Here is a 16,174-nt window from a genome sequence, read left to right on the forward strand (position 1 = left end):
TTTTATTTAAACCGGTTTTATGTATTGGTTTTGCTTTTTAATAAACATACTTTATCAACCTTTAAATAACATTCGATGATACAAAAGTTTTAAATTATTTTTCCATGTTTACTAAGTAGTAACTGCGTGATGTTTCTGTCAGTCATTTTCGTGGAGGACAATCAATTTTTTTTGTGTTAGTTATTTTAATTGAGGCTTTTACTGTGTCCCAATATATTTACCGTAGCTCCGTAGGTAAACAATATTGCATCGAAAAGAAAAAAAGGGCAAAAATAAAGAAGATTTAATCAAATATAATACGGATCTCTCCGTATATAGGTACGGAGAAATGAGAGCTGGAAACCAAATATGTAGTTAAATCACAGTGCTCATATTTACAGGCTAATCGTCAATTATAACTTATGAACCAAACTTAGGATTAGCAGTTCCAACTTGCACTATGCATTCAAATTCAGATGCGATTGTTATCACTCATCCGATTGTTCGCAACTGGGTCCTGCGAAGAACCATTATAGTGACGTTATCGTTCCGGGATATTCATAATTTATTGTGCTGAAAAGAGGCCTGTCCGTTCCGGTCTAGGGCTAAAATCGACTGTAACAATTATGATTTATCAGTTGGAAAACGGAACTACTAAGTATGTATTTAACTATGGATAGGACAAAAAAAAATTGATTTATATACTTAGTATTAGTTTTTCACGATGGTTAAATCGATAACCAAGGTATTGTTGCTAAAATATTCGCTTTGCTTATTATTATTTTATGCTCTTTTTAGGCTACCTTAAAATCCCAACATAAATCAATCGTAAGCTCATTTTGTAAAGTCCCATTCAATAATAAATTCATGTCTCTTTTCGCACTCATTGAAATCAAACCAAGTACATTTATTGTCCATATCTACATATTACATAATATGTGATATTATACTGCAACTAACATCGGAAATTTACCAGATATTCATATCTATTCTTGTAAAATAATCCGCACATATTGTAACACTAAAGCGACAAAGTTCACACGCTTTAAATTGATCGTAAACCGCAGTCCACATGATTGCGACTCGTAACCGCTCCGGCTGAACTTTCAAACTGTTGTCATCTGTACGTGGGTACTTGCAAAATATACTAATACGTTCTACTTGCATTTCCTAGTTCGCATTACACAATGCGTGCACAATTGTTCAAAGGACTTGTTACGAAACCGAAACGCTTTGCGAGCGGATAGCCGTACGTACCGGCATTTGTCAAAACACCCACCCACGCACTCGGTAAATGTATATTTGACATGTCATATTTTACCGTACACTCGTGAATAGTAACGTATTCCTATATATTCAACTTTAAACAACGTTTTAAATAAATAGTCGTACTTTATTACGTATTATAACCCGCGGTGAAAGACTTTAATATTCGTTAATGTTTAATACGATGTTGTTTTACATGAATTTATTACTATTTGAATTTTATTAACTAGTTATTTTCGGATTTACGGAAAAATAAACCTATAGAAATAAATAAATAAATAAATAAATAAATCATTTATTCCACTTAAAACATTTTACAAATAAGAGCGACCCAGGCTCCTAAGATAGTGAGAACTGTTTTTCAGGAGCCTGTGTCTTCCATTTACAGTTACATGACACGAAAAAAATCAGAGACAAATTAAATAAAATCAAAAATAAATTAAAAATTTACATGCAATTAAAACTATTAAAAAAAATCAATAACAAATAAGTAAGTACATATAGCAAAACAAAAAAACAAAATGTGTCTAGGTATCTAATTACAAATAAAGCACGTCCAAAACAAATTTCGAAAATTATATCATCACATAAGTAAATTCATCTAAAATTAAATAAGTTAGTAATTATAAAATAAATTGAGAAACATATATTAAATTAGCAAAAAATCAATATTAAATCGAAACAATGCAACTCTATTATTATAAGTTGTTACAATCATAACAATAAAATGTAAGTTAGTAGTACCTAAGTTATTATAGCTAAATATTACAAATTACAATTTCCAATCAGTTAAAATTACAATCAAAAGGTAAAATTAAGATTCATGATAAGTACAGTAGCACCTCGTTAAGTCGAACCTCGATAAGTCAAAAACCTCCAAATCTCGAAAAAATGTCTTGTTCCCTTCCCTTCAAACCCGAAAACCTCCGTAACTTGAAATCTTGGCCCTCTGTTAGTCGAAATAATCACCGAGTCCCTCCAAGCCTTTTTGGTACATATTTTCACTCTATAACTCGAAAAATTAAATTTGACCTCTGTATCTCGAACATGGCAACATTTTATTTTACAATCTTTATAACTTGAATCATTTGGACTTTAACAACTTGCCGACAGTGCAGTACACTATAATTGTTTCTTAGAAAACATTTTAGGAGTATACGATAATAAATTTATGACTCACGAAAACACGTGTTTGCATTAAGTAGGTATCTGATGACGAAATTATCGATTCAGTAGCTCAGAAAACCGATACTAATGATTAAGATGTCATAGAAGACGTGAATAGTACATGCGCTCCATGCGTTTCCATCAAAGAGGCAAGAACCGCATTGAATACCTTACGAAATTTTATAGAGCAAACCAGTTTCTCTGAAGAAGAAGAATTTTCTGTTCTTTATAGATTAGATAATGCTATTAGATAATGCTACCAAATTATCTAAAGCAAAAAAAATACTGACTTTTTTAATGCCATATTTTTTATTTTAAAATGATTTGAAATAATGTTGATTTATAATAAATAAAAACATGTTTGTCACCTCTGCAAGTTGAATTTTAATGTACTTTACCTCTCTAACTCAAAATTTATAAGAATAAACCTCAAACTCTTTATGTCGAATCAAAATCCGCCTAAGTCGAAATCCTCCATAAGTTGAAAACTCTATAACTCGAATTTTTTGGCGTCTCCCTTGATATTCGACTTATAGAGGTGCTACTGTATATTAAAATGTTAAAATCAAGAAATGGAAATTAATATTTTAAAAATTAAAATTAATAAAAAGAAAAAAAAAATCAATAAGTCCAAAACCATTATCAATACTATATTAATTAGGAGAATAAGTTTATGTAAGTGTGCGTGTGTGCAGGCGTGCGTGTGTGTGTGTATGTGTGTATGTGGGTGCGTGTGTGTGTGTGTGTGTCTTTGTGTTTGTGGATACCTGTATTAATAATTAATCCATTTAAGGAATTTATAATAGATTTTCTGTGTCATTGTAGTCAAGTCTAGATAACCAATTCAAAATTCTAGCCTTAATTTGGTAATTATTCAGAGCAGTAATATTATAAAACTTATTCATTTTATTGTACAGTTTTGGAGCAATATATTTATAGTGCCTGTGTCCAAATTTGGATTTAGTCCACGGAACTGGAACAGCAACTCTTCTATTTTTGTTATACTCATTGCTGTTATTAAATCTATGATAACGCCGTATACATTGATACACAAATAGTTTTCGGACACTTAAAATCTTCAATTTAGAGTATAACATGGTAGTTGGGTGGTCGAATGGTAACTTGAAAGCTACTTTTAAAAGCGCACGCTGTGACCTTTCAATTTCTAAGAGATAGGTTTTTGCTGCTCCTCCCCACGATGTTATACAGTAGCTTATGAGGCATTCCCCAAGTGCTTTATATATTAGAGTTATTAAGTCATTGCTTGCAAAGTTTCTAAGTGTTTTAAATACATATATTAATCTTCTGATCCGCGTTGAGACATTTCTAATTTGCGGAATCCAGTTAAGCTTATCATCAATTATAATTCCAAGATATTTTATTTGGGGAACTCTCTGTATCTTCGGACACATGCATGAGCCTGTAGTACTGCTGGAATCACGGTTGCACGGAAAAACATGTAGTGTAAGGTCCAGGTGATCAGCTGGACTAATTGCAGATGTTTTTGAAAAGCATAGGTATTTAGTTTTAGATACATTTAATTTTAACAAATTAGTCTCCAACCACCCGGTCACAGCTCGAAGTCCCTTTTCAGATTTTTTAAATACCTCATTCCATGTTTTACCTTTAAATAATATAACCGTGTCGTCAGCAAACATAGTTACCTCACAGTCAGCCACATTTAGTTTACACAGCTCATTCACATATATCAGAAACAGCATAGGACCGAGAGTGCTACCCTGCGGCACTCCATAAGAGACCTCACCCTCGTTACTCAGTTTAGATTCTATACGCACAGATTGCGTTCTGTTAGACAGGTAATCTGTAAACCAGGCAAGGGGAAGGCCCCTTACGCCCACATGCTCCAGCTTAGCAAGCATAATTGGAGAAAAATTGTATCTTTTCAATTAGGATTGATAAAAAATATAATATTAGATAATTCATAGACAGAGATAGAGGAGTTCCGATTTCATAAATTTTGCTAAATGCATCTTGTTATCATTACTCTAGTCATCTCTACACTCGCACTGCATAGTTTTTTAACGTTTAAAATATTTTACAAGTAATTGATTCTAGATATTTTCGGATTAACCGAGAGTCTGATAAAAAAATAGATCTTATAATTGAAAAATAAATGCAATGAAAGATTCAGAGTCATAAATCTGCAAAATGCATCTTGTTTTCATTACTAGTATATTCTCTAAATTTGCTCTACCAAGTCTTTTTAATGTTGTAAGTAATGCAATTTAATCCATACGATTTTTTGAATATTCGGCACATTCACAGCTCGACATTTGAGGCCAAAACGTCTCAACAAAATAGGAATGAAATGTGTGAACTGTAAATCTGTTAACAGTCCCGTGGCTGCTGCGTAGCTGGCGTGGCCAGTTTCCGTAATTACACTGATTTGTTCGCGGATGTCATCCGCTATACATACCATTATTCAAAGCTACATGTGCATATGCATTTCCTCGTTGTAATTATGTGTGCTCATAATTAGCACTTTTGAACCTTGCGATTACGTAACTAGAATATTAATTCTAGTGTCATTCAGAAACTTTTTATTTTCTTCTTGAAACTAGTTTCTATAGCGATTAGGGTATTTATAATTTTCTATTATCTTAATAATAAGGTAGTCCGTAGTCCAAACAGTTATTATTGGTAAAAGCAACTATTGCATTAATCGTTTTTTTTTCTTCTATTCAGTATTGTTAGTAACTATCTGTTAAAATTATTAAAATTCCGTTCGAATTTTCGCAAATATGCTAGATTAAATTAACACAACTTTTAACTCTTTAGGAAGAAAGTAAGACGGTCTATTCTCAATTCTCTACTACTGTCTCTACTTTCGCAACTCATCTCCAAACTCGTAAATATTTTGCAAAATAAATGCAAAGACATATGCGTTGAAGGTTTAGGAATATTATAATTCTATTCTTAGCTTGTCGTTTTAAGTTATTAGCACATACGCAAGATCTTTGCAGAAGACGAGTGACCGAGAGCTGTGTTGTTACAATGTTGCTCTTTCTGTATATAATGTTTGAATGTCACATGTTCAACAGCGCACAATTTGTTTAAGTCTGTTTAGGTATATTTATTGTAGGAATATGAATTATACAGTAGGTATAGTGCTTTTATAATAATAATTAATGATGCTCAAAGGCGTAGCCATACGTTCTTTTTGTTTAAAAATATATATGAAAAATCTCTTTCAACCAATTACCTACACGAAAAATCAAAAAGGTTGTCATTAAAAGTATTAAATCAAGTTTTTTCTTATCATCAGATTTTATATTTTTAGATTATCTCCATTTGTGAAACAAAATTAATTTAAATATAAAATCTATTATAAGAAGGAAACCATTATACCAGTCTGCTTGTTTTATTTATTAAAAGATATTAACGTGATAACTGATAGGCATTAATGACCTGAATAAATTTAAATTTTAATGCGCGAATTAAACGCAACGAAAAAGAGAATATGTAAATATGGACAAGTGTTATTAAGGCTTATTATTGAAAAGGTAGCATAATTTATTGGAAATATATGGTTACGAATAATTTCATCAGCCCTCCAAGCGAATATTAAATGAGTGCATACTTTATTTTGTCAAGGAAAACACGATACAGTTCAAATAGATAACAAAATTCCTGTATTTTAAAACGTATACAAATTAATTGTACCTATCTGGGACTGTGACTCGATAATGTCGGAATTCATATCAAGAAAGGTTATGGAATTTTAAGTGTATTAAATTTCTTTAATTGAACAAAAACCAGAAATTTTATTCAGCGAAGTTCCAATGAATGACTGCCTTATCGGTAACACAATTAGCGTCGTATTGCGTGCGTGTTTGAGTGCATTTTACGTTTGCTAGCCATCATTTACTGAAGGCGTACCCATCGATAAAAACAAGTTGCCCAAGCCGGGACAGTCATTGCTTTCGTACTTCGTAGCGTAACCATTGTGTCTCACCACATACACTTACAATGATACACACGCATGTATCTTATGCGTTCACAAAACTAAAAGTACACAAACTGGATCCATAATCGTGGTCGGACCATCCATTCATATACCTCAGGCGATGCTCCAGCATGCATCGCGCATCGCAATGAACTATTATTGGGTTCGATGCCAATAGAGATGTAGTCAACCTTCTTGGAACGGGCAATTTACTAGTGCGATAGCAAGGGAGTGTCCGGTCACTACGGGACAGGGATTAATGCTCTGAGGCGGGACCGCGGGAGTGAATAAAACAAAACCCGCGCTTCCCTCCGCAGAAACCAGACGGTAATTATAGTTGTGCTCCATTGATAGAACGCTTCAACCCATGTTTGATTAATGGCTACCATTAAAAACACCTTATAGAAAAGTTTTATAGAATACGAGAGGAAAGGCGAGTACGCTGTCGAGCACGACGTAAAAAAATTATTGAAATCGGCGCGATCTTGATGCACTCCGCTCCTCCCGGCTCGCATGTGCAACATTACGGAGTAAACGACGCTATTGTGCGCAAACACTGAGTTTTGTAACCTTCACAATGATTCGCGCGAATGAAATCCATTCGCCATTAATATTCAAGTTTGACAGCGACAGTCATCTCGCAGATCTTTATGCTATCACGTCTCGAAAAATAAAAGAACTCGCCCAGACAGCTCCGATCACCTTTTTGTCGAATAATAATCTGCAGTCATTAAATTTATTCCGATGCGAATGTGCATATCGAGGCTTACGGGATATTTTAAAAGGTTCCATATGACTGGCAGAAAGAGGTAAATGAGAACTCGACGAGTGTCTCTCGCAGAGAGCGTTCGAATCGTTTAAAAGCGAGAAGCATGTCGGGTCAGCTCGCCTGTCAAGCTTGAGCGCGCCAATAATGAGCCAGTAAAGTTTGATGAGGTAGTAAACAACACTTTGTAGAATTGTAATATAGTTCTCGGGAAACGGTTGCTAAGTGGCTTAACGTTTAGAATGATAGATGTTGTTACTAGGCGGACGGCCAATGAGTTACCGTCTGGTCCTATGAATAATTCGAATAATTAATACGTCGCGTGGCAGTAACTAGTGTCTACGTGCGATAATGATTTACGATCGAGCCAATGATACTCTAATATAGCTCAACTGCTCGATTATGATTATCACGTTTATTGCGTTCTGTTGAATTTATTGGACATTAAGATAGCAGGTAAAAGGAAATCGGCATAAGCTTTGCGTACACAGATAATGGAGGTCAGCCTCAACGAGCTTTAAATGTATGCTGGTAAAACAAACCAGCTTAGTTAACAAATCTATAATTACTGCGAATTAGGCGTTTGAACTCACGATGGATTTTAGTACTGTAATTTATTAATACGAGTCTGTCTTTAATATACCGGCGCATAAAATATCATATTATTAACATAAATTCCAGATCAGCAGCAGACATGATATTAATTTAAAGGCCATAAAATATTTAATAACCTACTTAAAAATAATAAAAAGCCAATTCAATGTCATTAACGCTTCAATTATCATCTTGTTTTGATATTATATTTTATATGTAGATTTTTATTCATTTTTTATTAGTTTAGAAGACACAAATCCTTGCATTAATTTGGGTACAACATTATGTACCTACAATTATGTTCTATAAGCAATGCTGCTCCCAAGTAATATTTGATTAATTCATTTAATTATGATAATCAAATCGAGCTTGAGTGTGCCAAATGCATTGCTTTTATTATTTAATATATCTGGTAAATGTGGCGCAATTTATGATCGTGTCTGCAGTTCTGGACATTTATCTGCTATTAAATAATCAGACTGTTTAAATAAGCTTAGACTAATTACATGTGCCCAAGAAACGGACTGTGCTAGTTAGACAAAAAGTTGGTAATTTGTTTTTTTGCTACTATTAGATAAAGTTTAAGTCTTATATGGTCTGTTTCTTTGATAGATTAACGTACCCAGGTATTTATGTAGTGTCTCTAAAAGGATAGAAAATGAAAATGTGTGCGTGTGATTAGAAGTTGTGTAGGTAATATAAAACCACATTGAAAATCATACATGGAAAATAATATTACTTAAATGTTTATTGTTACCTACTGTCACACTAGATACTGTATTGATTTCGGAACTTTTAGTTTACTAATTAATAATTATATTGAAATCTCCTATTCGACTTGAGTTAAACTTCATTAATATACAAAATCTGCTTCAATTCTAGCTTTAAATTATATGCATATATGTACATATATTTAATATTTCAATTATCGCTCTATTTCAGAGCGGCCTTAAATGAAGATAAGTTGCTACGCATGCAACAAGTGTCATCTTGAAATGCGCTATGTTTATCTTACTAGTTCTTCTTCTATCTTGATTTAGCGATAGCATAAGTTAAATGAGGATAACATAATTAGTTTGCCATGACTCAATCATGACCGATTAATTATGTCACATAAAGATGAAATCTAAATCTATTGAGTACACATATTAACTTCGTCTACGTCTACGAAACATATCTGCAGATTTTGTTCCAAGTCTTAGTTAAGTTTACTGTAAAACTTTCATGAATTATCCAGTGATTGACTATGGTTATATAGGTAAATCTTTTAAAATATCTACTGGTATATCCAGAGTAGTTTTTAAAGGTACGCAGAGACGTTCTGCACTATGTCTTTCGATCTGGAAGGGACAGCTTGGTATTTTTTGATGTTTTCTAACACATACAGAAAGATAGAGCATTGATGAATTTGCATAGCTTGCTGCTGTTATGTTATTATACATAGCAGCAAATACGCAAATACGTAGCTTCCAATCTAGAAGTTACGTACCTCTACACGGTCCAGGGTAGTCCAGCGTGAGGTGCTTCGCGGGCCGCCTGCAGGCCCTCCGTCGCAGGCGGCACAGCGAGCGGTAGGTCTTGCCGTCGCTGCCGCACACGGAGCCCGCGCGGCGGCACGTCGCGGCGCACACGCACCGCGCGCGGCCGCCGCGCACCACGCACCGCCGGCCTGCGCCGCATGACACGCCGGCGCACGATTCTATAATATACTGGTAGTTAGTAGTCGCAAAACATATCGGTACTTCTAGATAGTATGTTGGCATAACCATAAGATACGTGGCATAAGTAGCTAACGCAGCCACTTCGATCACGTCCATCTTGTAGCTAGCACTAGAAAATAACCACTAGTTGTCTGATGAAAGAAAGAAAGAAAGAAAGAAAAACATTTATTTGACAACACAGCGTGACACATCAAAAAGTAGACAATAAAGAAAAGAATACATACAAATAACACAAAAAATTCAACACGAAAAAAATAAAAAATATTAAAACAAATTGTGCCCGCAGTACCGCCAAAAAGGACCTAGTTCAGCTTGTGCCAGGCATGAGCCTAGCGCTGGTTTTCAACTAGAACCTAGTTTCGACTCACGGATGTGAAGCGACGCAATAATAATAAATAATTAAAAATAATGTGATAAACATAATATTACATACATATATATCATATCGTGAAAAAACGTACCCCCATAAATATCCAAATAAAAAGTTCTATAAAATAAATAGACTTAAGATAGGATTGACCCATACCAATAGATAAAAAAAAAAAAACAAAAACGAAAAAATAAGCATTGGACATTAATCTAACCTTCGCTGTTCATCGATTAAGTAGTTCTTAAGATGTTTTTTGAATGTATTAATGTTTAACAATAACCTAATCGGTGGCGGCAAGTCATTCCATATTTTCGATGCTGCATAGCGGAAGCTGCCTCTAAAAGTGGAAGTACTATGTTGAGGAATGATAAGTGGCTGAGCACAGCTTCTGCATGCAACATCTCGACTGCTCGTTGTCCAGCTGAGCTTTTCGTACAGATATATAGGCATACGGGTCTTGGCAATTCCGAACATGAGACAGGCCAGATGTAGTTGGCGTCTTGCTTGAAGCTTAAGAACACCCTGCTTATTTAGGAAAGGTGTGACATGTCTACGTGGTGGTATAGTGTAGCAGTACCGTGCACACGCATTCTGTACTCTTTGTATCAGCCGATCTGTTCTGGCCAGGAGACGTGGACCATAAACAGTATCAGCGTAATTAAGTTTTGAAAGAACTAGAGACTCCACCAGACGTACTCGAAGATCCTCAGACAAGTATGGACGCACTCTATATAAGGTTCTCAACCGAAAAAAACAATTACGAACCACATCGGTTACGTGCTTTTCGTACCTTAATGAGCTATCGACATACAAGCCCAGATTTCGTGCCTCGTCAACTTTTTGGATTGCCTTACCCATGAGCTTGACGTCAAAAGATGGTAGAGATTTAATATGCTTTTTTGAACCGAATAACATATACTTCGTCTTGTCAGGATTCAGCACTAATGCATTGGTCTCAGCCCATTCTGCAATACTTGCGAGGTCATCGTTCAAGTATTTAACGGCATTATGTAAATCAGTGGGGAAGAATGAAATGTATACCTGAGTGTCATCGGCATAAATATGAAACTTACAATTTTTAATAGAATTTATTATATCAGCTGAGTAAAGAATAAATAAAATAGGGCCCAAAATAGAGCCTTGGGGCACACCTCTTTCAAGTAGGCTAAAACTTGACAATTGGATACTGCCATCATCCGACCGAATTTCAACCCTCTGTTGTCGATTAGATAGATAACTATGAAACCAGAGCACTGTACTCTGGCTAAAACCATAATAATGTAGTTTCGACAAAAGCAGGGGAATATTAATACAGTCGAAAGCTCGGGAAAAATCAAGCAATACAAGGAGAGTGCACATGCCCTTGTCCTGAGCGGCCAATATATTGTCAGTGACGTCCAACAAAGTTGTTGTAGTGCTATGGCACTTTCTGAACCCTGACTGAAACACGGGGAGCAAGTCATTTTTCTCAATAAAGTCTGTGAGTTGCCTACAAACAACTCTTTCTAGTAATTTAGACATACATGGTAAAATACTTATCGGCCTCAAGTCTTTGTAAGAAGTTAGGCTACTTGTTTTAGGTAATGGTCGAACTAATGCCATTTTCCATAAACTAGGAAATATTGACTTTTGTATTGAACTATTTATGATATGGGTTATAGGTTCCAAGGTATAAGGGAGTGTTAGTATCAACATATTCAAATTAATTTTATCGTGACCCTCAGCGTTCGATTTAAGTTTAAGCAAGTACCTAGATACAATGTCTTGAGAAACCGTTGCTAATTCGAAAAATGATGAAATGGATAGAACTTTTTTTATTTCCAAAAAAAATAGGTCTGAGGTATGAACGACCCAAATATCATTTGTTTACAAGTATACTTTGTAAACTATTTACTCCCTATGCCAGAGATAATATGTATGATACTAAATGTCTTAGAGCTTCATTAATTCAATTAAAATAAAATTAGCATTTTCCCGTTAGTTAAGATTGACAAAAAATTAAAAGTTATGCTGCGTAAAATTTTATACTTGAATTTAACTCTTTAACTTTCAAATATCAAGTTATGTTAAATCTTTGAAATAAATTCATCATTACTCATACCTACAGTAGATAATATATTGTATCAATTGTATCAATCGTCTTTCATAGCAAACTGCATGCATTATGATTCCTCAAAGCAACTGTTCACTTGAAAGTCTCGCAACCCTAAAGTAATTTCCCCGCGCTTTATAATAGTAATTAAAATAGAACCAGCTTGAAAATACCTAGAGTTATAGCTGAATGACCGCAAAATGGAGCAGTTTGCGGATTATTCTCTGTACTCTCTCATTACTTGAATAGAGCTTTCCCCGCCAATGGGTCTTAATAAGCTATTGTGAAGCGCTTGAAATAAAATTCTCCACAGTTAAATGAATCGTAAGTACAATATACGCTTCACTTTTGTTTAGTACAGTTTCAGTAGAACACCTGTGACTAAGAGAAGCTATTACGCGATCCGGTCACACTAGTTTTTAAATCGTATTGACTATACGTTAAGCTGTCCCGACGCTGTCCATTGTATTGAAATTATTTGATGTAGAAGTGTTGAGAAATATATTAACAGATTTATTATACTGTGTCAAAAGATAAGGATAATATATTCTAATCATGACTTAGGTATTGTTTAAGATAATTGCCAATAAAATGAAATCTTTATTGGTAAAATAAATTCTCTCATTACTAAGGTAGATAGTTACGTAATATGAAACATTATCAAGTAATCCTTCAATATTTGGTTTTCAACAGGGGAGAGCTAGATTCCAATATTAATGAATAATGAGATTCATTTGCACGAATTTTTTTATACCGCAGATCACTAGTTAGTATACCTACCTATACGTAAATAATACCTTTAATTATCTGTAGACTGTAACACAGATATAATCTTAGTTATGTGTTATAAACATAGAATTTGAAAACTAAATTTTATATGTGTTAAAATATTTTCTTACTCGTACAAAATTTTAATATTTAGAAAATAGATTGGTTTTCGTATGTAGGAACATAATATGTCAATGCATAATTAGGTATTTAGAATAGAACTAGATGTTCTAAAGTAAGTTTAATTTAATCGTGTTTAATAATTATTTACACATAACCGTATTTACTATTTATTATATAGGTTTCTGTTTCGAGTGCAATGAACTACTTGCTCTAAATGTTTAAACAATACATTCACGGAACTCATCAAATAATTTTATTCGTTAATAATAATTAATAAGGTTCAAAGTTTACCTATAAATATTCAAATTCAAATGAATTAATACATGGGTTTTTTCCCTATTTACTTTATACTATGCTATTAGTTATAAGGGTAACTTATCAAATTGAGATTCAACTTTGTCGACTAAAGGTCGGAAAGGTCGAATTGTTTAACATCTATAACTTAGAATTATATAAAGACAAGTGTTTAAATTACGAATATTGAATTGTACATATGTAATGTGTATGTATAAATTGTAATAGATAATTAATTATTACACACTAGGTATATATGTAATACATATTAGCAGTCTTCGACAAAATGATAATTAATCTGAGCTTCTACAAATATAGCAACTCACCAGCGCAAGCAGTACACGGCACGCCTCCAGAGAGCGCCTTGTAGAAGAATATCTCGCCACTATCCAGGTCCCGGGGGCTCCAAGCCGCGGGGGCTCTCGCTCCGCCCGCGCAGCACTCCGCGCGGCCCACGCGCAGCGCAGCTACCGAGCTGCAGCGCCCGCCACGCTCCATGCCTGACCAGCAGATTCCGGCTGCAGGTGTAAGGAGATTTAGTAACTAATAGCTATACGGTTTTTTGGCTTGATATTATTTGTGTGGACATACTGCCCCTCTTACGGTCAAAGTAAAATGTTGGAAATGACAACTATTATAGGGACGACTACAAGCTTTTTGCTGACACTTTTCTGTAGAAACCTAAGAAACTGTGCTAAGCCGTGGTGTTAAGATTAAATTAAAGATTCGTTAAATATTTTATAATGTTTACATGAAGTTGAATAAATAATTAGTGGAGTTTGAGGAATATTTTAAAAGGACATATTTATTGATGACTAGCGGTCCACCCCGGCTTCGCCCGTGGTACATGTTTACGTTTTCTCTACATAAGAACCATCCTCGTACTTCAAGGAATATAATAAAAAAAGAATTATCGAAATCGGTTCAGCCGTTCTCGAGTTATGCGCTTACCAACACATTTTGCGATTCATTTTTATATATAAGATTTGTGCACTTTATGACCTCAGAATATCTCAACCTCCAAACAATCGTTTGACTTTGTAAGCAACATTTATAATAAGGTAAAAGAACAAGTTACTAACAGCTATAAGTGATGTAGAGCTATTACGCTATTAGTATCCAATAATTACTCGAAGATGTCTAATTAACCTATAATATATTAAATGTAGCATTAATTAAAGTGTGGAGTTATTTATGCGAATTCTAGACTCGCACGTTGTTCTAACAAATGCAGCCATTTTTTTTAATTTTATCAAAGAATTGATAAAAGATAAAAATAATTAATGTCCTATTCTAAAATCAATAAGTCCGGTGGTGTTTCAATATAGGTACCTAATAACAGTGCAATGCTGAATCTACTATGGGAAAATATTATGTCCTGAAAAAATCAATCATTATTCTCGAAAAAAATATAGGTAAGTTGTTTTTCGTCCGTATTTTATGTGCGCATGTATGTAAAATCAAACAACAATTCTAGCCCAACCAAAAGAATCGAGCGTAAAATAAGTATGAGAAATAATTTATTTTTATTTAAATTCTGGGTTGTTTCAGCCTCTATAGTATAATTAGTTACCGTAATCACGGCAACGTGACGTTTGCCCGCACTTGCATGCAAATGTAATTTAATTCTCGACGTTTAAATGCAAATAAAACGTGGATTTTCAGAAACCTGTTTCTTTGCTTGTACATACTTACCATATAGGTCAAGACTACCGGAATTAAACAGTTTCAGTACTTTTTAAATTTTGGGAAATTACGTTGATTAACCACTTGTCAATTTAATACTTAAAAATAATAATCATACCTAACAGCTAACCGCCTCCGACTTGCTACATTTAATGCTGTTTCTTTATTTTAGAAGAGATTTTTTATAACGATGAATACATAGTTAGATAAACCACATTTTATATATTTTCCCTAATTTAAATTATAATCAAAGTATAATTTGCGTCATTCACGACAAAAAATAGTACAACATATGACCATTACGTTAAATTAAAATAGTATGAAAGCTAGACGCTAACAAAGGAATAATAAACGCTTTCGATAAATCGAACAATGAAATAGGAAATGTAAAAGGGGAACAGAATAACGTCAATAAACTAATAATTTATAAAGAGTTACGAGAGCACTGGAGGGCCCCACCATGTGTGCTATGATTGTTTTTAACCAGACCTCGTTATTAACGAGATTTCACTATTTCTTAAACTAGTATTATATCCTATAATACGATTCTAATGTAAATCTACTGAACACAATTGTTGAGATTATGAAATTTTTGTGTTACTTCTAGTTTTGTAATTTGTTTTTTAAACATTTGTATTTTATTTATAGATCCTGTTTTTCGTTGATTCTGTTTACTTTAGTTGTTGTTTGTTTTAAATAAAATTAGACAGTGCGTATGAACTAAAAATGTGTTAATAATATTTATTAGCGGTGATAAGCTAATGTATAAGACAGAAAGCTCAAAACAGACCTAATAATAAACAAATATTGAAAATTTTATAAGTTTTTTTTTAAGTCACGATTTATATTCTATTGAAATGAATTACATTAAATGTTCACATAAACGTGACAAATGGCAAAGTAAATCGTTAGATAGCAAACGTTTTAATTATATGCAAAACGTGCTTAGAAATTATTACCAACACCAATAACATTAAAAATGAACACCAAAAACCGACCTACCGCCTTACAAAGTAACGCGGCCAAAACGCGCACGCAAACCTCAAAAGCGAATAAAGAGAAACCAGCGCATACGCAAGTCGGATCCTTCACATCAAATGGTCCATCGATACAGGCCGAGCAAGCAGATGTGTAGGACCGCACTTAAATTCCTCCATGAGTCACTTGCGGGCGCTAGACGCTCACCAGACACTATTTTTCATAGCGGCCTGTGCCGTACATGGCCAGCCGTTAGGCACCCGTCGCGCCGCGTCAGTCCACTTATTTTCCTTGTCCTTTTAAACGTGTTAATTTTGAAGTATTTGTATTTTGTATGCGTGCCGGCGGTACCTCAAATTCTTGAGCTATGGAATTTGACTGTCTGAGATGTCGATTTATAGAA

General features: G+C 34.1%; 1 protein-coding gene across 3 annotated transcripts in view; it reads right to left on the minus strand.

The window, feature by feature from the left end:
• Positions 1-16,174, minus strand: part of Fs (Follistatin) — a 47,071-nt gene that overhangs the window by 4,591 nt on the left and 26,306 nt on the right. For all 3 annotated transcript variants that reach the window (XM_089704956.1, XM_089704957.1, XM_089704955.1), the window contains exons 2-3: positions 13,434-13,625; positions 9,229-9,438 (exon numbers count right to left, since the gene is read on the minus strand). In XM_089704956.1, coding sequence (XP_089561082.1) covers positions 9,229-9,438; positions 13,434-13,605 — 382 coding nt within the window. In that variant the 5' untranslated portion in view covers positions 13,606-13,625. The remainder of the gene's footprint in view (positions 1-9,228; positions 9,439-13,433; positions 13,626-16,174) is intronic.

The sequence above is a fragment of the Colias philodice genome, chromosome 16, assembly GCF_061535455.1.
Source record: "Colias philodice isolate Cphi_HAF_F1 chromosome 16, ilColPhil1 Martin Lab GWU primary, whole genome shotgun sequence".
In the NCBI taxonomy this organism is placed as follows: domain Eukaryota; kingdom Metazoa; phylum Arthropoda; class Insecta; order Lepidoptera; family Pieridae; genus Colias; species Colias philodice.